The sequence below is a fragment of the Oncorhynchus nerka genome, linkage group LG9a (assembly GCF_034236695.1).
Source record: "Oncorhynchus nerka isolate Pitt River linkage group LG9a, Oner_Uvic_2.0, whole genome shotgun sequence".
Classification (NCBI taxonomy): domain Eukaryota; kingdom Metazoa; phylum Chordata; class Actinopteri; order Salmoniformes; family Salmonidae; genus Oncorhynchus; species Oncorhynchus nerka.
In genome coordinates, this window is record NC_088404.1 from 35177513 (window position 1) to 35201922 (window position 24410).

Below are 24410 nucleotides of genomic sequence, written 5' to 3' on the forward strand. Positions count from 1 at the left end.
TTCCCTCTGGAAGAATGAACACACACACATTTGCATGCACACACCGCACAAACACACACTCACACACTCAAACACACACATACGTGCCAAGGGCTCTCCCAGTAGATGAGTGGGGTCATTTTTCACTAGAGTGACTGGAAGGGATAGAGAGTGTAGTAATGGAGAGGAGTTGGAGCGAGCCAGAGGGATGTCTATGTAGCTCAAACTCTACTGTCTCTGCCTCCCTCCCTGTCACATAGTCATTACACTACTATATTCCCCAGAGAAGAACCACAGACATATATATTCTATTCTCCTCTCACCATAGCCCTCTCATCTCCTTGTCGTGTGTGTGTGTGTGTGTGTGTGTGTGTGTGTGTGTGTGTGTGTGTGTGTGTGTGTGTGTGTGTGTGTGTGTGTGTGTGTGTGTGTGTGTGCGTGCGTGTGTGTGTGTGCGTGTGTGTGCGTGTACTTCCATGTGTGCATGATTGTGTGTGCACCTGCATGAGTGTATGTGACCGTTACAACATGCCAGTGTGTCTTTATAGGTAGATCCACCTACTGCTCACCACTCCTCAGCTCCAGGGTAGAGGTAGGGCACAGTCTAGCTCAGGTTACGCAAGACAAGTTATATGAAGCTGTGTCAATGTCAGTTGAAAACTGTGGACTCCTAGAAGACCAATGGTTGTTTTCTTTTACCCTTGCCATACTCCCATGCTGTTACTTCATTTGACAGTTAACCCTCCTGCCTAAAGACCATAATGCATTTCTAAAGGTGAAACGTGGTGAGACTTCAAGATCCCTCAGGTGTTGCCATGGATACTCTGGTGTGTGGTTTAGGTTGTAGAGTGTGGGGGTGTGGTTGAGGGGGATTGTCAGGTGGGGTGGGTGGGTGTGCAGACACAGAAATACACACACACACACCTAACGACTATGCACCAGGGCTGTTTGATAATCTGCCCGTTAAACAGTAACGATGTCAGTATTCTCTGCATTAACGGGACAGGATAGAGAGGTCATTAGAGTTGAACCCCTCCCCTGGCTGCCTTCATATCCTTGAGTGTGTGTGTCACACTCTTTCACCTCTTTGACATACCCACATGTATGCAAACACTCACGCACACAAACACACACACACATTGCTGGCAGTATCAGTGAGCAGGGTCTAAACTGATTTCTATCACCTTAAATAATAGATGAGGAGAGGAGGTGATGGAAAACAGATCTCTCCCTTGTGACACACACACCCACACACACACTGACGCCATGTGGAGTTGTGCTACGTAAGCTGGTTCTCCCTAACCTGTGTTTTCTCTCTCGCTCTGTCTCACTCTCTTTCTGTCTCTTTCTGTCTCACTCTCTGTTTTGTTAGTCCAGATCACCTGATGGTTCTGAGATCAGTTTCCTCCTAAACACAGAGCAGATGCATGGTGGCCTAAGACATAAACACGCAGAAATTAACACCCAGTCAGAAGGACCGCTGGTGTTATCAATAAACCCCAACATTCCTCACTTTAGAGTTTGGGCAGTTTTAGCAGAAGGCAGGTGTGTGTGTGCCTATGAGTGTATGTGATAAGCTGGTATTTGGAGGGAGCACAGAGGGGTATTCTAGAGTGACAGAGTGGACTAATCCTTTGTGGCTGGGGCTCAAGGGTGCACCTCATCTCCCCATAAATAGGGCAGTGACAGAGGGAGAAGTGGACATCCATATGGACACACTCACACCCACGCACACAGATACACACACAGATACAATCCAACGCTCAGACTGGTCCATGCAGGGCCACAAAAAGAGACAGACCCTTCCTGGCATAACTATGGCACAGTGCTACTCTGGGTGGTGTGGCACACCGCATGAACACATACACATGCAAACTATACAGATATGCATGGACACACACACTGATGCAGTATCATAGCACTGGGTGCAGAAAAGCTTTTGTCTTCTTGGACGTGATACAAGGAGACATTTGCTTTGGCCTTGTTCTACAGCTTGCTGTATTAAATATGACTCCAGGCCGCGTGTGTGTGTGTGTGTGTGTGTGTGTGTGTGTGTGTGTGTGTGTGTGTGTGTGTGTGTGTGTGTGTGTGTGTGTGTGTGTGTGTGTGTGTGTGTGTGTGTGTGTGTGTGTGTGTGTGTGTGTGTGTGTGTGCGTGCGTGCGTGTGACCCAGTTATTTCAGTTTCAGTTACAGCATTAGAGGAAGCGACCAAGAGAATAGGGAGAAAGAGAGAGAGAGAGTCCTTTGATAATGATGGTACTTGTTGTCAGACATTCCAGTAAGTGATGTAGGAAACATCAGTCACCTTATATGATTACATTCTACTGCTTTTTTACTACTTATACCACATACTCACCAGACATGACATATTATACTACAGTTCAGTTTCTTGTAATGTATATGATCAATTATTGAAATGCCTGATGAATCGTTAAGATAACGGTTTGTCTACAATGTGCAAGTGTATGTTTGTGTGTGTTATGATATATTTGTTCTCATAGTCAAATGGTTCTGTATTAATTGTGACTCAGGTCTCTCTGACAGCTCAGGTGGACGGTTCATGTTCTTACCTTACCTAATACCTGTAAGGCAAACCATGGTGTTTGTGTCTCAAACCTAGAGTTGTATGTTCACCAGCTCAGATGAAATGTCATATGTCACATGCACCGAATACAACCTTACCGTGAAATGTTTTCTAACAAGCCCTTAACCAACAATAGAGTTTTAAGAAAAATAAGAGTTAAGAAAAAGATGTACTAAATTGAGGTAATATGTACATGTAGGTAGGGGTAAAGTGACTATACATAGATAATAGATAATCAACAGCGTGTAGCAGCAGCATAAAAATAAGCGGGGGGGTCAATACAAATAGTCTGGGTAGCCATTTGATTAGCTGTTCAGCTGTCTTATGGCTTGGGAGTAGAAGGTGTTCAGGAGCCTTTTGGACCAGGACTTGGCGCTCCGTTCCTGCTTGCCGTGTGGTAGCAGAGAGAATAGTGTATGACTAAGGCAATTTTAGGGCCTTCTGAGTTGTAGAGCATGTTACTCAATCCAAATATGATATGGTTGGGGTTATCCCTAAAGTACAGACTGCAGTAGTGGATTCAGAGGTGAGTTTAAATGTATAGCTCTCTATAGGATGTTAATCAAAAGGGGATTATAGGGTGAAACGCCATCTCAGGCATAGTACTGTTGAATGTATACATGTATGTTATGTACAATGTTTATTTCAAAGTTTCTGGATGGCAGGAAGCTTGGCCGCAGTGATGTACTGGGCCGGAGCACTACCCTCTGCAGTTGCCATACCACGCAGTGACGCAACCAGGCAGTGATGTACTGGGCCGGAAGCACTACCCTCTGCAGTTGCCATACCACGCAGTGACGCAACCAGGCAGTGATGTACTGGGCCGGAAGCACTACCCTCTGCAGTTGCCATACCACGCAGTGACGCAACCAGGCAGTGATGTACTGGGCCGGAAGCACTACCCTCTGCAGTTGCCATACCACGCAGTGACGCAACCAGGCAGTGATGTACTGGGCCGGAAGCACTACCCTCTGCAGTTGCCATACCACGCAGTGACGCAACCAGGCAGTGATGTACTGGGCCGGAAGCACTACCCTCTGCAGTTGCCATACCACGCAGTGACGCAACCAGGCAGTGATGTACTGGGCCGGAAGCACTACCCTCTGCAGTTGCCATACCACCTCAGTGACGCAACCAGGCAGTGATGTACTGGGCCGGAAGCACTACCCTCTGCAGTTGCCATACCACGCAGTGACGCAACCAGGCAGTGATGTACTGGGCCGGAAGCACTACCCTCTGCAGTTGCCAAACCATGCAGTGACGCAACCAGGCAGTGATGTACTGGGCCGGAAGCACTACCCTCTGCAGTTGCCAAACCATGCAGTGACGCAACCAGGCAGTGATGTACTGGGCCGGAAGCACTACCCTCTGCAGTTGCCATACCATGCAGTGACGCAACCAGGCAGTGATGTACTGGGCGGAAGCACTACCCTCTGCAGTTGCCATACCATGCAGTGACGCAACCAGGCAGTGATGTACTGGGCCGGAAGCACTACCCTCTGCAGTTGCCATACCATGCAGTGACGCAACCAGGCAGTGATGTACTGGGCCGGAAGCACTACCCTCTGCAGTTGCCATACCATGCAGTGACGCAACCAGGCAGTGATGTACTGGGCCGGAAGCACTACCCTCTGCAGTTGCCAAACCATGCAGTGACGCAACCAGGCAGTGATGTACTGGGCCGGAAGCACTACCCTCTGCAGTTGCCATACCATGCAGTGACGCAACCAGGCAGTGATGTACTGGGCCGGAAGCACTACCCTCTGCAGTTGCCATACCATGCAGTGACGCAACCAGGCAGTGATGTACTGGGCGGAAGCACTACCCTCTGCAGTTGCCATACCATGCAGTGACGCAACCAGGCAGTGATGTACTGGGCGGAAGCACTACCCTCTGCAGTTGCCAAACCATGCAGTGACGCAACCAGGCAGTGATGTACTGGGCCGGAAGCACTACCCTCTGCAGTTGCCATACCATGCAGTGACGCAACCAGGCAGTGATGTACTGGGCGGAAGCACTACCCTCTGCAGTTGCCATACCATGCAGTGACGCAACCAGGCAGTGATGTACTGGGCCGGAAGCACTACCCTCTGCAGTTGCCATACCATGCAGTGACGCAACCAGGCAGTGATGTACTGGGCCGGAAGCACTACCCTCTGCAGTTGCCAAACCATGCAGTGACGCAACCAGGCAGTGATGTACTGGGCCGGAAGCACTACCCTCTGCAGTTGCCATACCATGCAGTGACGCAACCAGGCAGTGATGTACTGGGCCGGAAGCACTACCCTCTGCAGTTGCCATACCATGCAGTGACGCAACCAGGCAGTGATGTACTGGGCGGAAGCACTACCCTCTGCAGTTGCCATACCATGCAGTGACGCAACCAGGCAGTGATGTACTGGGCCGGAAGCACTACCCTCTGCAGTTGCCAAACCATGCAGTGACGCAACCAGGCAGTGATGTACTGGGCCGGAAGCACTACCCTCTGCAGTTGCCATACCATGCAGTGACGCAACCAGGCAGTGATGTACTGGGCCGGAAGCACTACCCTCTGCAGTTGCCATACCATGCAGTGACGCAACCAGGCAGTGATGTACTGGGCCGGAAGCACTACCCTCTGCAGTTGCCATACCATGCAGTGACGCAACCAGGCAGGATGCTGTCGATGGTGAAGCTGAATAACATTTTGAGGATCTGAGGACCCAAATCTTTTCAGTCTCCTCAGGAGGAATATGCGTTGTCTTGCCCACTTCATGACTGTCTTGGTGTGTTTGGACCATGGTAGTTTGTTGGTGATGTGGACACCAAGGAACTTGAAGCTCTCAACCTGCTCCACTACAGCCTGTCGATGAGAATGGGGGCGTGCTCAGTCCTCTATTTCCTGTAGTCCACGATCATCTCCATTGTCTTGATCATGTTGAGGGAGAGGTTGTTATCCTGGCATCTCACTTACAGGTCTCTGACCTCCTCCCTACCACCGTTGTGTCGTGGGAAAACTTCATGATGGTGTTGGTATTGACCAAATACTTATTTTCCACTATAATTTGCAAATAAATTCATAAAAAATCTTACAATGTGATTTTCTGGATTTTTTTTCTAATTTTGTCTGTAATAGTTGAAGTGTACCTATGATGAAAATTACAGGCCTCTCTCATCTTTTGAAGTGGGAGAACTTGCACAATTGGTGGCTGACTAAAAACTTTTTTGCCCCACTGTATTGAAGCAACATCTCAAGAAATTAAAGCTTGGTCGCAAATGGGTTTTCCATATGGACAATGACCCCAAGCATACTTCCAAATTTGTGGCAAAATGGCCTAAGGACAACAAAGTCAAGGTGTTTGAGTGGCCATCACAAAGCTCTGACCTCAATCCTATAGAACATGTGTGGGCAAAACTGAAAATGCACGTGCAAGCAAGGAGGCCTACAAACCTAACTCAGTTACACCAGCTCTGTCAGCAGGAATGGGCCAAATTTCACCCTATTTATTGTGGGAAGCATGTGGAAGGCTACCCAAAATGTTTGACCCAAGTGAATCAATTTAAAGGAAATGCTACCAAATACTAATTGAGTGTATGTAATCTTCTGACCCACTGGGAATGTGATGAACGAAATAAAAGCTGAAATAAATCATTTTCTCAAATATTATTCAACTATTATTTCACATTCTTAAAATAAAGTACTGATCCTACCTGACCTAAGACAAGGAATTTTTACTTGGATTATATGTCAGGAATTGTGAATATACATATATATATATATAGTTTATTTATTCAGATGAGACAAAAATAAACAAATAAGATAGATACACACTCAGACATGAACAGCCTAACATCAACATCTCTATTCCCTCCCACCCCGTCCCTCCAGAGGTAGGCAGGTCTATAGCAACAGTCTATGAAGCGGCCAATAGGCCTTGGTCTACTGAATGATGTAGCTGCACACATAGCAACACAAACACAAATAACATAAAACAATGCACGGGAGATACACCAAGTAGTATTACAGGTTTTTATTATTTTCCATTTTTAGATGGTCATAGGTTTCATACAGAGACTAAAGGTCTTAAAGTAGTGTCGTTTTGGAGAGATCTGGGAATAGTTGTAACGGTTTTCATATAGTGAAGGAGAGTCGGACCAAACTGCAGCGTGTCGATTGCGATCCATGTTTATTTAAACAAACGTAAACACGACTAACCACGAACACTACAAAACAATAAACGAAACGAAAACCGAAAACAGCCTATACTTGTGTCAACTAACATCAAACAAGGACATCAAGACACTCAGGACAATCACCCACGACAAACTCAAAGAATATGGCTGCCTAAATATGGTTCCCAATCAGAGACAACGATAAGCACCTGCCTCTGATTGAGAACCACTCCAGACAGCCATAGACTTTGCTAGATAACCCCACTAGCTACAATCCCAAATACATACACACCAAAACCCCAAGACAAAACACACCACAATACAAAAACTCCATGCCACACCCTGGCCTGACCCAATACATGAAGAAAAACACAAAATACTTAGACCAGGGCATGACAGAACCCCCCCTAAGGTGCGGACTCCCGAACGCACCTCAAATCAATAGGGAGGGTCCGGGTGGGCGTCTGTCCATGGTGGCGGCTCCGGCGCGGGATGTGGACCCCACTCAGTAAATGTCTTAGTCCCCTCTCCTTGCGTCCCTAGATAGTCCACCCTCGCCGCCAACCATGGCCTAGTAGTCCTCACCCAGAACCCCACTAGACTGAGGAGCAGATCGGGACTGAGGTGAAGCTCGGGACTGAGGGGAAGCTCGGGACTGAGGGGAAGCTCGGGACTGAGGGGAAGCTCAGGAGTGAAAGGAAGCTCAGGAGTGAAAGGAAGCTCAGGCAGGTTGATGGATCCACCAGATCCTGGCTGACTGGCAGATCCTGGCTGACTGGCGGATCCTGGCCAACTGGCAGATCCTGGCTGACTGGCAGTTCTGGCAGATCCCGGCTGACTGGCAGATCTGGAAGAGTCTGGCTGACTGGCAGATCTGGAAGATTCTGGCTGACTGGCAGATCTGGAAGAATCTGGCTGACTGGCAGATCTGGAAGAATCTGTCTGACCCATGCTGACTGGCGGCTCTGACTGCTCCATGCTGACTGGCGGTTCCGGCAGATCCTGGCTGACTGGCGGATCCTGGCTGACTAGCAGATCTGGCAGATCCTGGCTGACTGGCGGATCCTGGCCGACTGGCAGATCCTGGCCGACTGGCAGATCCTGGCCGACTGGCACTTCTGGCGGATCCTGGCTGACTGGCACTTCTGGCGGATCCTGGCTGACTGGCACTTCTGGCGGATCCTGGCAGACTGGTGGATCCTGGCTGACTGGTGGATCTAACTGATCCTGACAGACTGGCGACGCTGGGCAGACTGGCGGCGCTGGGCAGACTGGCGGCGCTGGGCAGACTGGCGGCGCTGGACAGACTGGCGACGCTGGGCAGACTGGCGACGCTGGGCAGACTGGCAGCGCTGGGCAGACTGGCGGCGCTGGGCAGACTGGGAGCACTGGTGGCGCTGGGCAGACTGGGGGCACTGGCGGCGCTGGGCAGACTGGCTGCACTGGCGGCGCTGAGCAGACTGGCGGCACTGGCGGCGCTGGGCAGACTGGCGGCACTGGCGGTGCTGGGCAGACTGGTGGCTCCTTGCAGACTGGCAGCTCCCTGCAGACTGGCAGCTCCTTGCAGACTGGCAGCTCCTTGCAGACTGGCAGCTCCTTGCAGACTGACAGCTCTGGCTGCTTCATGTAGACTGACAGCTCTGGCTGCTCCTTGCAGACTGGCAGCTCCTTGCAGACTGACAGCTCCTTGCAGACTGACAGCTCCTTGCAGACTGACAGCTCTGGCTGCTTCATATAGACTGACAGCTCTGGCTGCTCCTTGCAGACTGGCAGCTCCATGCAGACTGGCAGATCCTTGCAGACTGGCAGCTCTGGCTGCTCCATGCAGACTGGCAGCTCTGGCTGCTCCATGTAGATTGACAGCTCTGGCTGCTCCATGCAGACTGGCTGCTTCATGCAGACTGGCAGCTCTGGCTGCTCCATGCAGACTGACAGCTCTGGCTGCTCCATGCAGACTGACATCTCTGGTTGCTTCATGCAGACTGGCAGCTCTGGCTGCTCCATGCAGGCTGGCAGCTCTGGCTGCGCTGAACAGGCGGGAGACTCCGGCAGCGCTGTAGAGGAGAAAGGCTCTGGCTGCGCTAAACAGGCGGGAGCCTCCAGCAGCGCAGGAGAGGAGAAAAGCTCTGGCTGCGCTAAACAGGCGGGAGGCTCCGGCAGCGCTGTAGAGGAGAAAGGCTCTGGCTGCGCTAAACAGGCGGGAGACTCCAGCAGCGCAGGAGAGGAGAAAAGCTCTGGCTGCGCTAAACAGGCGGGAGGCTCCGGCAGCGCTGTAGAGGAGAAAGGCTCTGGCTGCGCTAAACAGGCGGGAGACTCCAGCAGCGCAGGAGAGGAGAAAAGCGCTGGCTGCGCTGAACATACGAGGCGCACTGAAGGCCTGGTGCGTGGTGCTGGAACTGGTGGTACTGGATCGAGGACACGCACAGGAAGCCTGGTGCGGGGAGCTGCTTCCGGAGGACTGGAGTGTGGAGGTGGCACAGGATGGGCTAGACCGTGAAGGCGTACTGGAGATCTTGAGAGCAGTGTTGGCACAGGACGTGCAAGGCTAGGGATGTGCACAGGAGGCCTGGTGCGTGAGGCTGGCACCGACTTCACCAGCCGACTAACACGCACCTCAGGACGAGTATGGAGCGCTAACCCAGGTGCCATCAAATCTCCGACACGTTCCGTCGGGCGAATTCCATGCAAAAAGCACCAACACAGCAACTCCCTCATTTCTCTCCTCCAATTTCCCCATTAACTCCTTCACAGTCTCTGTTTCGCTCACCTCCAACACCGGCTCTGGTTCTGGTCTCCTCCTTGGCTCCTCACGATAAACAGGGAGAGTTGGCTCAGGTCTGACTCCTTACTCTGCCACACTCCCCCTGTGAGCCCCCCCCCAGAAATTTTTGGGGCTGATTCTCAGGCTTCCATCCGCTACGCCGTGCTGCCTCCTCATATCTGCGCCTCTCAGCTTTCGCCGCCTCCAGTTCTTCAGTTCACAAGTGTTTTGTGAAAGTTTATCGTCGACTTTTTGAATTTTAAAAAATTACGTTACGTTATGAAATGCTAATTTTTTTCTTTACTCGCAACGTATTCGTAGCTCGATATCTAGGCTATATATGGACCGATTTAATCGAAAAAAGACCCTAAATGATGTTTATGGGACATCTAGGAGTGCCAAGAAAGAAGCTCGTCAAAGGTAATGAATGTTTTATATTTTATTTCAGCGTTTTCGTTTGCGACGGCTAACGCAAAATCTGTCGTTTTAGGTGACGGTGCAGTATTTTGAGGGTGCATGGTATCAGATAATAGCTTCTCATGCTTTCCCCGAAAAGCATTTTACAAATCTGACTTGGTGGATAGATTCACAACGAGTGTAGCTTTAATTCAGTATATTGTATGTCAATTTTAATGAAAGTTTGAGGTTTATCAACCTCTATGGTGGCGCTCTTGAGCATTTCTGCTGATTGTGGTCCCCACTTCGGTACCACGTCCTCAACAAGTTAACAGGCTTTAGGAAAGATCTGGGAATAGTCTCGTTTGGGAAAGATCTGGGAATAGTGTAGTTTAGGAAAGATCTGGTAATAGTGTAGTTTAGGAAAGATCTGGTAATAGCGTAGTTTGGGAAAGATCTGAGAATAGTGTAGTTTAGGAAAGATCTGGTAATAGCGTAGTTTGGGAAAGATCTGAGAATAGTCTCGTTTGGGAAAGATCTGGTAATAGTGTAGTTTAGGAAAGATCTGGTAATAGTGTAGTTTAGGAAAGATCTGGGAATAGTGTAGTTTAGGAAAGATCTGAGAATAGTCTTGTTTGGGAAAGATCTGGGAATAGTGTAGTTTAGGAAAGATCTGGTAACAGCGTAGTTTAGGAAAGATCTAGGAATAGTCTCGTTTGGGAAAGATCTGGGAATAGTGTAGTTTAGGAAAGATCTGGTAATAGTGTAGTTTAGGAAAGATCTGGTAATAGTGTAGTTTAGGAAAGATCTGGTAATAGTGTAGTTTAGGAAAGATCTGGGAATAGTGTAGTTTAGGAAAGATCTGGTAATAGTGTAGTTTAGGAAAGATCTGGTAATAGTGTAGTTTAGGAAAGATCTGGTAATAGTGTAGTTTGGGAAAGATCTGAGAATAGTGTAGTTTAGGAAAGATCTGGTAATAGCGTAGTTTGGGAAAGATCTGAGAATAGTGTAGTTGTGGAAAGCTTTGGGAATAGAGCTATGTAGTAAAATGAGAACAAAGCAGACTTGGCTATAGAAATACTGTATCTCTGTGTGTTTCTGATTTTCAGAACTTAACTAGAAACACATTTCACTCCCACACTCACTCACATGATGGTGAGTGGAGCTTACACACACATGCAGACACACACTTGCACAAACAAAACAGATCGCTCCCAGTCAGTCATTTTTCTATACATTCCTGGCTGCTCTGTGACCCTCCCTGAGACGTCTCTGGAACCATATATACTGTATGGAGTCTCTGTACATCATTCACATTCTGTATGTTTTCTGATTTTGCTTGTACGTGTGTGTGTGTGTGTGTGTGTGTGTGTGTGTGTGTGTGTGTGTGTGTGTGTGTGTGTGTGTGTGTGCGTGCGTGCGTGCGTGCGTGCGTGCGTGTGTGCGTGTGTGTAGCCTACAGACTGAGTTTAAAGAGTATCCATCTTGCTTTCATTAACTGTTCAGCACGGTTTATATCACATTCCACAAATATAGATGACCTCTAACCTAGACCCCTAATCACTACCACCAATCCTCCACCACTACCCACCTCTCTCCAAACTCCCCATATCCCTACACAAATTCTCTCTTAATGGCTCCTACCCTCAACTGGCTTTTACTGTCATTATTACCCAGTTCCGTTGCAATAGGTCCAGTGCATAATGGGTTCCTCCAGGTCCTCCTCTCTTCCCTACCCATTACCCTCTCCTTTTTTATTATTTCCCTATGTCCCTTACTCCTTTCTCCACTCATATCACCCTCTCTCTTTTTCTCTCCTTCCCTCTTCTCCTCCCTCACTCCATAACTCTCTTGTCTTAGCTAAACAACGGGACCCTTGTGATAGTAACACTGCCAATAAAGAGAGGTATGTATTTAGAGAGAGAGAGAGAGAGAGAGAGAGAGAGAGAGAGAGAGAGAAAGAGAGAGAGAGACAGAGAGAGCGAGAGAGAGACAGAGAGAGCGAGAGAGAGACAGAGAGACAGAGTAAGAGTAAGTATCTGGCCAAAGTTATAGTCATCTGGTGATATTTAAGTTGGACAGGCTAGTTTCCGGTGTCTGGAACAGGCCAAAAATACCCAGAAACACAGAGACCTAACAGAAAAAGGATACACATCTTTCCTTTCTTCTGTCCTCTACAGTAGATACCATAGACACCATATTCTGCAAACTAAAATCTGGGCTTTTAATGCACCATGTTGACGCCAAAGGTTTTAAGACAACATTTTTCTACTGATGATGCTCTTTATAATGTTACTGTCATGGTGCCAACAGATGTACATCACTCTGTGGTACAGCAAGTGTTGTTATATTTGACACAAACATCATTCAAACTAGTGAGTAGCTTAACCAGTATGATACCAGGACATATAGCATGTTATTACAGACCTATAGTCACTAACGTTCAACCATCCTATATGATAGCCCTCGTGTCTCTATGGGGACAGCTGTATGATATAGTCATGGTCTAGTGTGTCATCTGGATAAGCAAGAAGACAGTTGCACATAGCCTACTATGGCTTCAACTGTCATGCCACCAGCATAAGACAAGGCCACCCACCAACAGATAGACACACACACACAGAATGGGCCAAAATAGTCAATAATATTATTGGCAATTTAATTTTTTTAAAGACACCTACACTTGTGTTAGAGAATGAATAACTAATTAATTCTGTAGTTCTAATGGTTTCTCCAACTGTACAGTGAACACAAATTTAGGTAATTCAGAATGAGATGCAGTTTAACGGCCAGGCATCTATAGCCAGCCCAAACCAAACCCATAAGCTAACTAGGAGAACTGTTTTAGAAACCAGCAGGAAAAGAAGTGGAAGTGAGTGAGAGAGAAAGAGAGAGTTTATTTATTTTCCCTTTTGTACTTTAACTATTTGCACATCGTTACAGCACTGTTTATAGCCATAATATGACACTTGAAATGTCTCTATTCCTTTGGAACTTTTGTGAGTGTAATGTTTACTATTATTTTTGTTTTGTTAATTTCACTTTTGTTTATTATCTATTTCATTTGCTTTGGCAATGTAAACATACACTATATATACAAAAGTATGTGGACAACCCTTCAAATGAGTGTATTCGGCTATTTCAGTCACACCCGTTGCTGACAGGTGTATACAGTAGAGCACACAGTCATGCAATCTCCATAGACAAACATTGGCAGTAGAATGGGCTTACTGAAGAGCTCAGTGACTTTCATCGTGGCACCGTCATAGGATGCCACCTTTCCAACAAGTCAGTTCGTCAAATTTCTGCCCTGCTAGAGCTGCCTCGGTCAACTGTAAGTGTTGTTATTGTGAAGTGGAAATGTCTAGGAGCAACAACAGCTCAGCCACGAAGTGGTAGGCCACACAAGCTCACAGAACGGGACCACCGAGTCTAGAAGCGCGTAAAAATCATCTGTCCTTGGTTGCAACACTCACTACCAAGTTCTAAACTGCCTCTGGAAGCAACGTCAGCACAAGAACTGTTCGTCAGGGGCTTCATGAAATGGGTTTCCATGGCTGAGCAACCGCACACAAGCCTAAGATCATCATGCGCAATGCCAAGCTTCGGCTGGAGTGGTGTAAAGCTCGCCACCATTGGATTCTGGAGCAGTGGAAACACGTTCTCTGGAGTGATGAATCACACTTCACCATCTGGCAGTCCGCCGAACAAATCTGGGTTTGGCGGATGTCAGGAGAACTCTACCTGCCTCAATGCATTGTGCCAACTGTAAAGTTTGTTGGAGGAGGAATAATGGTCTGGGGCTGTTTTTTATGGGTCGGGCTAGGCCCATTATTTCCAGTGAAAATAAATCTTAACGCTACAGAATACAATGACATTCTAGATGATTCTGTGCTTCCCACTTTGTGGCAACAGTTTGGGGAAGGCTCTTTCCTGTTTCAGCAACAAAGCGAGGTCCATACAGAAATGGTTGGTCGAGATCGGTGTGGAAGAACTTGACTGAACAGAGTCCTGACCTCAACCCCATTGAACACCTTTGGGATGAATTAGAAAGCCCAACCTCACTAATGCTCTTGTGGCTGAATGGAAGCAAGTCCCTGCAGCAATGTTCCAACATCTAGTGGGAACCTTCCCAGAAGAGTGGAGGTTGTTATAGCAGCAAAGGGGGGAGAGAGAGAGAGAGAGAGAGAGAGAGAGGGAGAGGGAGAGGGAGGGAGAGGGAGGGGAGAGAGAGAGAGAGAGAGGGGGAGAGAGAGAGAGAGAGAGAGGGGGGGGAGAGAGAGAGAGAGAGAGAGAGGGAGGGATAGAGAGAGAGAGAGAGAGAGAGACCCTTCCCAGATGATTTTGGGCTCCTGGTGTGCATATCCAGATGTCTGTTTGTAGGTCGTTCCTCGGCTGTTCTCAGCACACAGACACAGGCATACACACACACACATACACACACACACACACACACACACACACACACACACACGCACAGCCATCTGCAGTTTCTCATGACTGCGAGCTGCAGAAAGAAATGTCCCCCTTTACTCTCTCCCCGCCCCCACAGCCTGCCTCCATTATTCCCGTATTTTCAGAACAGGCTAGAGGAAAGAGGGCGAGGAGAAGAAAACCAAATTGTGTGGCTTAATTGACTAAAACAGACCGTTTGAGATTATTATTTAATTCCATCGGTCCGCTCTGTCTTCTTTTGGGACAGCCACCCTCTGCATTTTCATAGCGTTTCTGCTAGGCGCCGGAGTCGCCAGGGAGAGAGGAGGGGTTCGGATGGTCTGAGTAGCCGGGGAGAAGCCCTCTGTTTCGGTGGGAGGATGAGCCATTGAACGGTGCAGCTCTACTGGTTGGAAGCGGGCCAGGGTCGCTGCGTTGTGTGTGGGAGAGAGCTTGTTCAGAAGGAGATGGGATGTCTTGGCTCCGTTGTCAGACCGGTTTAACGGAAAACGGGAATCAGGTTGCAACTCTTCTCCTGTGTGAGTTGCACCGGTCACTATTGCATGGATGCTGATGCCGTTCTAGGCCGGGGAAACAAGGATTTTACCAACTGGATTTAATGCATTTTTTATTGGGATTATTTCGGGCTCGACAAATCTAAAACATCCGTGTGGGATTTTTATGTCTGAGCGACCCCGACATTTTTCAAAGGTAAACGTCGATCTTTGCCTTTCTGCTGTATCGCCCCATATCAAAACGTCGGCCGCTTTCATTCTTTATTCGACCATGTGTGCGGGTGTAAATTAACATGGTCCAAATAGTCTATTCCCGAAAAATGTGGGTTTGTGTTTTGACATATCGCTGGGTAGGCTAGAACCGAATAGCCTATCTAAAATGAAATAGCTAGCCAACTAACGTTAGCTCAGCAAACCAGCTATAATTTCTGCCCTGTCCACCGATGTGACCAGAGACAGCCATCCTCTAGCCTACCAATGGATGCATTCAAACTTGTCTCGTTATGGGTAAAGAAAATTCGGCGACTGAATCATTCTGACTAATGTTATGCCTAGCTACAGCCTGTTTACCGATTCAACCTCACAATGCTGCTCCAGTCACTTGACTGGCATGGTGGCTATTTTCCCCATGTGATTTGTTGTGTTATTACAGTGTTAAGTACGGTGCGCGTGTAAAGAGAGCCTGCATACCAAGTTGCAGATATTGTTTCCAGTTTAGGGCCACAATGATACAAGAAGAACGTTCTGTGCTTCAACTCGTGCTTTAGCCTAATAATGTTACAAGGTAACATGTCAAATCAGTCAACTACAGTCACAGATAGTTATTGTCATAACTAGACAGTCCATGTAGACTCCACTTTCAATTGCTGTAGTAATTGTGTTATGGAAATATCCGGTTGTTAACAACAATGGCCTTGTGTTCCTAGTAGATTTGATCTGACTGCTGTCTCATGATGTTTCTGTACTGTGAATGGAAGGTTATCTGATGAGTTTGATAGTGTAGTTTATAAATTACCTAATGTTATATATATGTTTTTGTTAACATTCACAACCATTTACTGTAGCAAGTGTAAACACTTTGTTGCATGTTGTAGCCTTTGATTCTCAGTGAATATAATTTTTATATCACTGAATATTGTATAGCTTTAATGACCATTTCCTCCTTGGAATGGGATTCCTAAACAGATAGCCCTAAGCCAGTGATTTGTAACTTTGCCTGTTATTGTGGTGTATATTCTCCCCTAGTGCCTCAAGCAAAGTTTCCTCATTCACTGGTGTAGTTCATTATAACAGAGAGAGAAAATGGATGCTGCCTGTATGTGGATAAAACAGCCCGCTGTCTCTGTGTGTGTGAGTGTTTGCTTGCTGCAGCAGTATCTTTGTCTGCACTGCAGGTCTCAGGGGTCAGCAGATTTTTGGCCAGTGATCTCTATCCTAATCTATCTCTGTCCAGACAGGGGGATCTTGGACAGGCAGCATGAACTGACTGGTATTCAGGAATCTTGGGAAAGCAGAAGAGTCATTTGGGGGAGAATATACACACAGACCAGACTATGGCTGACTGACGTCTCAAATACACCTACATTCTGAGTATGTGGGAGAACTAAACTCCAGGAACTGGGGAGTGACCTATAGTTCTGCATAGCGCACGACACAGCAGGTAAAACGAGTGCAACACATCAAATCAAATTGTATTAATCACATGCGCCGAATACAATCGGTGTAGACCTTACAGTGAAATGCTTACTTACGAGCCCCTAACCAACAGTGCAGTTCAAGAAATAAGGATAAGAATAAGAGAAAAGTAACAAGTAATTAAAGAGCAGCAGTATAAAAAAAAAATATATATATATATATATATACAGTGCCTTGCGAAAGTATTCGCCCCCCTTGAACTTTGCGACCTTTTGCCACATTTCAGGCTTCAAACATAAAGATATAAAACTGTATTTCTTTGTGAAGAATCAACAACAAGTGGGACACAATCATGAAGTGGAACGACATTTATTGGATATTTCAAACTTTTTTAACAAATCAAAAACTGAAAAATTGAGCGTGCAAAATTATTCAGCCCCCTTAAGTTAATACTTTGTAGCGCCACCTTTTGCTGCGATTACAGCTGTAAGTCGCTTGGGGTATGTCTCTATCAGTTTTGCACATCGAGAGACTGAAATTTTTTCCCATTCCTCCTTGCAAAACAGCTCGAGCTCAGTGAGGTTGGATGGAGAGCATTTGTGAACAGCAGGTTTCAGTTCTTTCCACAGATTCTCGATTGGATTCAGGTCTGGACTTTGACTTGGCCATTCTAACACCTGGATATGTTTATTTTTTAACCATTCCATTGTAGATTTTGCTTTATGTTTTGGATCATTGTCTTGTTGGAAGACAAATCTCCGTCCCAGTCTCAGGTCTTTTGCAGACTCCATCAGGTTTTCTTCCAGAATGGTCCTGTATTTGGCTCCATCCATCTTCCCATCAATTTTAACCATCTTCCCTGTCCCTGCTGAAGAAAAGCAGGCCCAAACCATGATGCTGCCACCACCATGTTTGACAGTGGGGATGGTGTGTTCAGGGTGATGAGCTGTGTTGCTTTTACGCCAAACATAACGTTTTGCATTGTTGCCAAAAAGTTCAATTTTGGTTTCATCTGACCAGAGCACCTTCTTCCACATGTTTGGTGTGTCTCCCAGGTGGCTTGTGGCAAACTTTAAACTACACTTTTTATGGATATCTTTAAGAAATGGCTTTCTTCTTGCCACTCTTCCATAAAGGCCAGATTTGTGCAATATACGACTGATTGTTGTCCTATGGACAGAGTCTCCCACCTCAGCTGTAGATCTCTGCAGTTCATCCAGAGTGATCATGGGCCTCTTGGCTGCAGCTCTGATCAGTCTTCTCCTTGTATGAGCTGAAAGTTTAGAGGGACGGCCAGGTCTTGGTAGATTTGCAGTGGTCTGATACTCCTTCCATTTCAATATTATTGCTTGCACAGTGCTCCTTGGGATGTTTAAAGCTTGGGAAATATTTTTGTATCCAAATCCGGCTTTAAACTTCTTCACAACAGTATCTCGGACCTGCCTGGTGTGTTCCTTGTTCTTCATGATGCTCTCTGCGCTTTTAACGGACCTCTGAGACTATCACAGTGCAGGTGCATTTATTCGGAGACTTGATTACACACAGGTGGATTGTATTTATCATCATTAGTCATTTAGGTCAATATTGGATCATTCAAAGATCCTCACTGAACTTCTGGAGAGAGTTTGCTGCACTGAAAGTAAAGGGGCTGAATAATTTTGCACGCCCAATTTTTCAGTTTTTGATTTGTTAAAAAAGTTTGAAATATCCAATAAATGTCGTTCCACTTCATGATTGTGTCCCACTTGTTGTTGATTCTTCACAAACAAATACAGTTTTATATATTTATGTTTGAAGCCTGAAATGTGGCAAAAGGTCGCAAAGTTCAAGGGGGCCGAATACTTTCGCAAGGCACTGTATATATACAAAGCGGGCTGTGGATTGAGACACACTGTAGGCTAGTAGAGGTACCTGCACTAATATATGGGAAAACCTACTTTCAGATGACAAAGGTTCTCCTATTATTAGGAGGATGGAGAAGACAGCTCCTGTGAGAGGTGGAGGGTGTGTGTGAGTGCGGGTGCAGCCACTCTAAACAGAATGGGAGGGACACAAAACCCATCAAAGGAAGCTGGAGCCTGCAGCCTAAAGACACACGCACGCACACACACACACACACACACACACACACACACACACACACACACACTGGCAGCAGCCTAAGGGCAGAACTCACACAGGGATGTGTGTTGACATAGTGCTGAACTATCCCTCTCTCTCTCTGTCTCGCTCTGTCCTCAGTCCGCTGCCAATTCTCACCTCCAATCTCTCACACTACTGCTATATTGGAGCACATGGTGAGGTGTACCCACTGCCCACACAAAGTCACACAAACATCTGGTATAGTGATCCTATGTTATAAGAGGTGTGCCAGCAGAGTTATGCCAGGTGCCAGGGGGATGACTCAGGGTGGTTATCAATAGGCGATGGCTGACTGTCCACCTGCCCTCGGTCCACTGTCTTGCTGTCTCTGGAAAACATTAGGGGTGGAAAAGGGCTCCCCTGGCTAAAAGGAATTCACAAGCCTGCTAGCCATTCAAAAACCAACGATTTCACATGGCAGTCCCAAGTTCGCTCTCATTGTGTGTGTGTGTGTGTGTGTAACATGTTACTGTGTCTGAAGGGGCTACTGGATGTGTGTGTGTGTGATTTGGAGATGGACAACTATAGAGAACAAACACATCAGTGTGTGTGTGTCTGACGTGACATGTTTTGGAGATAGGAAGGACATTAAAAAGACATTAGGACACATAGCACAAGAACCCCAAAGGGGTGAGATGGGTTCTGGCTTTTCTCTCTCCCAGTCTTTCCCCTGTCCCCCTTTCCTCCTCCTCTCCCCCCAGATGTCAGGATGTGGGCAGGGCCTGAAGACTTTGTGTTCCCCAGGGTCTCCTCTTCCTGTTACACTGCAAAGACAGTCCACATGTGCTCAACACATACACGTGCATACACACACACACTAACACGCACACCCACACTCACATATGCACACACTGACACACACATAATGTATGCATGTACACACACACAACAACACTCCCACATACAGTACAACACAATAGCAGACACTTGCAGATTAGCAACATTGTGTTGGAAAGGATAGTGTGTGTGTGTGTCAGTCTGATGTACTGTCGTTCCACCTGCTCCAATGTTTACACCCAAACCTGGCAGCGTAGTAATGCCAGTTTTGGCTAACACACAGACACATTATGAACACAAGATAATACAGTAAAATAGGAGGGAAAGAGAAAGAAAGGTCTGTCTGTCTAATGCTCTGATTGTCTAGCTGTTGGTGGACTTCCCCCTTTAGGAGAGGAATGTCAGATATATCCAGCAGGAAGACACACGCACACACAGGAAATATAATCTATTGGTCTATTGTGGTTTCAGCTCAGCTAACCTTGTTAAGTCTAAGATGAATTTAAACATTCTACAGCACTGCGTGTGTCTGTGTGCTCTATGCTGAGAGGAGGAGCAAAGACCACATGCCCTTGTTCACATGTTCACTTGTGATTTGTAGTTTTTTGGTTATTAGTGCATGATTAGTGTTGAATCCATATTGCAACGCTAGTTTTAAGATGTTTTACTGAGAAAAAATAGTGTCACTGATCTTTAATAAGCTTTACGTATCGGCCTCAGGGCCTTCGTCAGAGCTTTTGTGAGTTTTTTAAATTAGCACACTTCTGTAGACCTAGCCCCACCCACATCTAGTCCACGCATCGAATGGGGTTGGAGGCGAAGGAAAAACAGATAAGTGCTACCAAATATAACAATATGCATTTCATAAATATTTTTAAAAAAGTGTGTATATAAAACATATTAAACATGTCTATAAAACCACTATGAGGACCTTGACCTAACAAGCAAGTTTTCATAAATCATTGGGTACAGCGTAAGAAAAACGTCAAGAGTAATCTGAAATAGGGGCATAATTCCTGTTCATGTTGGCTGTGTACTACTCCCTTCACAGAACAGCGCAAACTGGCACTAACCAGAATAGAAAGAGGAGTGGGAGGCCCCGGTGTACAACTGAGCAAGAGGACAAGTACATTAGAGTGTCTGGTTTGAGAAACAGACTCCTCAGAAATCCTCAACTGGCAGCTTCATTAAATAGTACCTGCAAAACACCAGTCTCAACGTCAACAGTGACGAGGCGACTCCGGGATACTGGCCTTCTAGGCAGAGTTGCAAAGACAAAGCTATATCTCAGACTGGCCAACAAAAAGAAAAGATTAAGATGGGCAAAAGAACGGAGACACTGGACAGAGGAACTCTGCCTAGAAGGCCACTATCCCGGAGTCGCCTCTTCACTGTTGACTTTGAAACTGGGATTTTGCGGGTACTACTTAATAAAGCTGCCAGTTGAGGACTTGTGTGGCGTCTGTTTCTCAAACTAGACACTCTAATGTACTTGTCCTCTTGCTCAGTTGTGCACCGGGGCTTCCCACTCCTCTTTTTATTCTGGTTAGAGACAGTTTGCGTTGTTCTGTGTAGGGAGTAGCACACAGCATTGCATGAGATCTTCAGTTTCTTGCCAATTTCTCGCATGGAATAGCCATCATTTCTCAGAACAAGAATAGAATGACGAGTTTCAGAAGAAAGGTCTTTGTTTCTGGCCATTTTGAACCTGTAATCGAACCCACAAATGGTGATGCTCCAGTTGTGAAGAAGGCCAGTTGTATTGCTTCTTTAATCAGTACAACAGTTTTCAGCTGTGCTAACATAATTGCAAAAGGGTTTTCTAATGATCAATTAGCCTTTGAAAATGATCAACTTGGATTAGCTAACACAACGTGCCATTGGAACACAGGAGTGATGGTTGCTGATAATGGGCCTCTGTACGCCAATGTAGATATTCCATTAAAAATCAGTTGTTTCCAGTTACAATAGTCATTTACAACATTAACAATGTCTACACTGTATTTCTGATCAATTTGATATGATTTTAGTGGACAAAAACCCCAAACTGTCGTGTATGTCCAAAGTCTGAGTACGGTGAACAGGAGGTCAGTGACCGGATGAAGAGGAACTGCTACCAGACCGTTCGACCGCAAAGACAACATTTAGGCAGTATGGGAAACAGATGGACAGTTCTGAGAAGTTACATCCCTAATCTCGTTTTGCATATAAATGCCTATTTGGTAATGTACACGTGTGTTAGCAGCTGAAGCATCCAGTGGGTTGAATAAACTTGGTTTAAGGTTTTTCTAGTCGTCCATTTGAATCCATGTTCAGAGCCTAACACATCTCTCTCCTCTCACTCAGATGACAGAGGGGCGGCGATGTCAGGTCCATCTCCTGGACGACAGGAAGCTGGAGCTCCTCGTACAGGTAAACACACCACGCATGCACACACACTTAAGGAGGAGGGATAAGGAGACTGCGCCGCAGTGTGTGTGTAAGCTCTTCTATCCGGGCTCAGTTACTGCTAACTGGATGACACTGCACCGTCTTTTGCTCACCTGATCCTTCCACACAGACACACACACCCTCTCTCACAGACACACACACCCTCTCTCACAGACACACACACCCTCTCTCGTCAAGAAATGCAGTTGGTCAGTCATAATGATGCCCTAAACTGTGACTCTCAACCCACTATGTCTCCTAACCTCTACCCCTTGTCCCTACCCTCTCTGTAATAAGGACGGGTTCAGATTAGGGCTGTGGCGGTCATGAAATGTTGTCAGCCGGTGATTGTCATTCAAGTAACTGCCGGTCTCACGCTAATTGACAGTTCATTAACATAAACACTTTTAGCATCTTCTGGCTAGCCCATTTTAAAATGTCTAATACTGTACATCCATTTAATATAGCCTACACCATCACAATAAATCCATCATTTATTTTAGACAGGTCTAAAGAAACATGCTATGTAGAAAATGTAGCCTATTTCAGAAGAACAGAATAGCATATGCTGAGTTGTCCTTCCAGTGCATTCAGACGTGTTGTTATGTTACAGCCTTATTCTGAAATGGGTTCAATTAATTCATCAATCTACCCCTCATCAATCTACACACAATTCCCCATAATGACAAAGCGAAAACAGGTTTTTACATATTTGGCAAATGTATAAATAAATGAAAACAGAAATATGTTATTTACTCGAAATTGAACTCAGGTGCATCCTGTTTCCATTGGTCATCCTTGAGATGTTTCTACAACTTGATTGGAGTCCACCTGTGGTAAATTCAATTGATTGGACATGATTTGGAAAGGCACACACCTGTCTATATAAGGTCCCACAGTTGGCAGTGCATGTCAGAGCAAAAAAACAAGCTATGAGGTCAAAGGAATTGTCTGTAGAGCTCTGAGACAGGATTGTGTCAAGGCACAGATCTGGGGAAGGGTACCAACACATTTCTGCAGCATTAAAGGTCCCCAAGAACCCAGTGGCCTCCATCATTCTTAAATGGGAGAAGTTTGGAACCACCAAGACTCTTCCTAGAGCTGGCTGCCCGGCCAAACTTAACAATGGGGGTAGAAGGGCCTTGGTCAGGGTTGTCCAAGAACCCAATGGTCACTCTGACAGACCACAATAGTTCCTCTGTGGAGGAGGGAGAACCTTTCAGAAGGACAACCATCTCTGCAGCACTCCACCAATCAGGACTTTATGGTAGAGTGGCCAGACGGCATCCATTCCTCAGTAAAAGGCACATGACAGCCCTCTTGGAGTTTGTCAAAAGGCACCTAAAAGACAAGATTCTCTGGTCTGATGAAACCAAGATTGAACTCTTTGGCTTGAATGCCAAGCGTCACGTCTAGTGATGCACCGATATGACATTTTTGGCTGATACCGAAATCCAATATTTTCCTTGCCCAAAAAAACACTACCGATAACCGATATTTACATTTTTTGTGGCCTTTTAAGCATTCTAGTACAGTTAAATAGTTAACATACACACATGGACGCAACGGTCTAAGGCACTGCATCTCAGTGCAAGAGGCATCACCACAGTCCCTGGTTCGAATCCAAGCTGTATCACATCTGGCCGTGATTGGGAGTCCCATAGGGTGGCGCACAATTGGCCCAGCATCGTCCGGGCTTGGTCGGAGTAAGCCGTCATTGTAAATAAGAATTTGTTCTTAATTAACTGACTAGTTAAATTAGGGTTACACACACACACATACACACACACACGCACACCACACTGACCAAAAGTTATTTTGTTGGTATTTACGTATGTCCCCATTACCAGAAAAACATAATCAAAACCAATTTTTTTTTCAGTTAATTGCACTGCATAATAATGAGTTACGTTTTAATTGAAGATGTGGAGGGTTCTAGTGGGAACTGGGAGAAAAACACTTCCAGCTGGAGAATCTGTAACCGAACTGCAACCCAGAACCCAACCCATGTTTCGTTGTTCATTTGTTCAGTCGTTTCATTCTCAACCAGGATTTCTATGGAACGCCGTTTGGGTCTTTTCGTGGCAAAAAAGATACATGTCAAATAACACTATTTGAAGTGTTAAATAACACTATTTGACGTGTCAAATAAGCTTATTGACCAATCAGGACGTGAACATGATTGCACGTCACATAATCATTTTACGTGTGTTCATACATTTTCTACGTAGTTATTACACATTGATTACACTATCACTCTCATTTTATATGTCACAAAGATTCATCGATACATATGCTATGAATCTGGTAAAGTTGTCTCGCACACCTACAGTGCTGGTCATAAAAAAAAGCTAGCTAGCTCATGGATGTAAAAAATGTTCTTCCCCAAAAACATAGCAAAATGACATTGTCTGTTTCAGAAGCTGTAGTTAGCTAGCTAACTATATAGCTAGGTGTCATCATCTAAAATAACCCTAATTTATAAGACAGTTTTTATTTGATTAATGGTGGGCGGACCCATCTTTGTGAAGCTAGCCACAATAAGGACTAGCCACAAAAGTGGACTTTGTGGTTAGCCTTCAAAATAAAAGTATGTCATTGACA

At 46.1% G+C, this 24410-nt stretch overlaps 1 protein-coding gene across 16 annotated transcripts in view; it reads left to right on the forward strand.

Moving 5' to 3' along the window:
- LOC115134873 (FERM domain-containing protein 4A-like) overlaps positions 1 to 24410 on the forward strand; it is a 151877-nt gene that overhangs the window by 23556 nt on the left and 103911 nt on the right. For 14 of the 16 annotated variants that reach the window (XM_065022522.1, XM_065022526.1, XM_065022523.1 and 11 more), the window contains exon 2: positions 21723 to 21788. In XM_065022522.1, the coding sequence (XP_064878594.1) occupies positions 21723 to 21788 (66 nt within the window). Of the gene's footprint in view, positions 1 to 14465; positions 15019 to 21722; positions 21789 to 24410 lie in introns of those variants that run through there. The other 2 variants (XM_065022529.1, XM_065022532.1) reach the window with 2 other exon arrangements.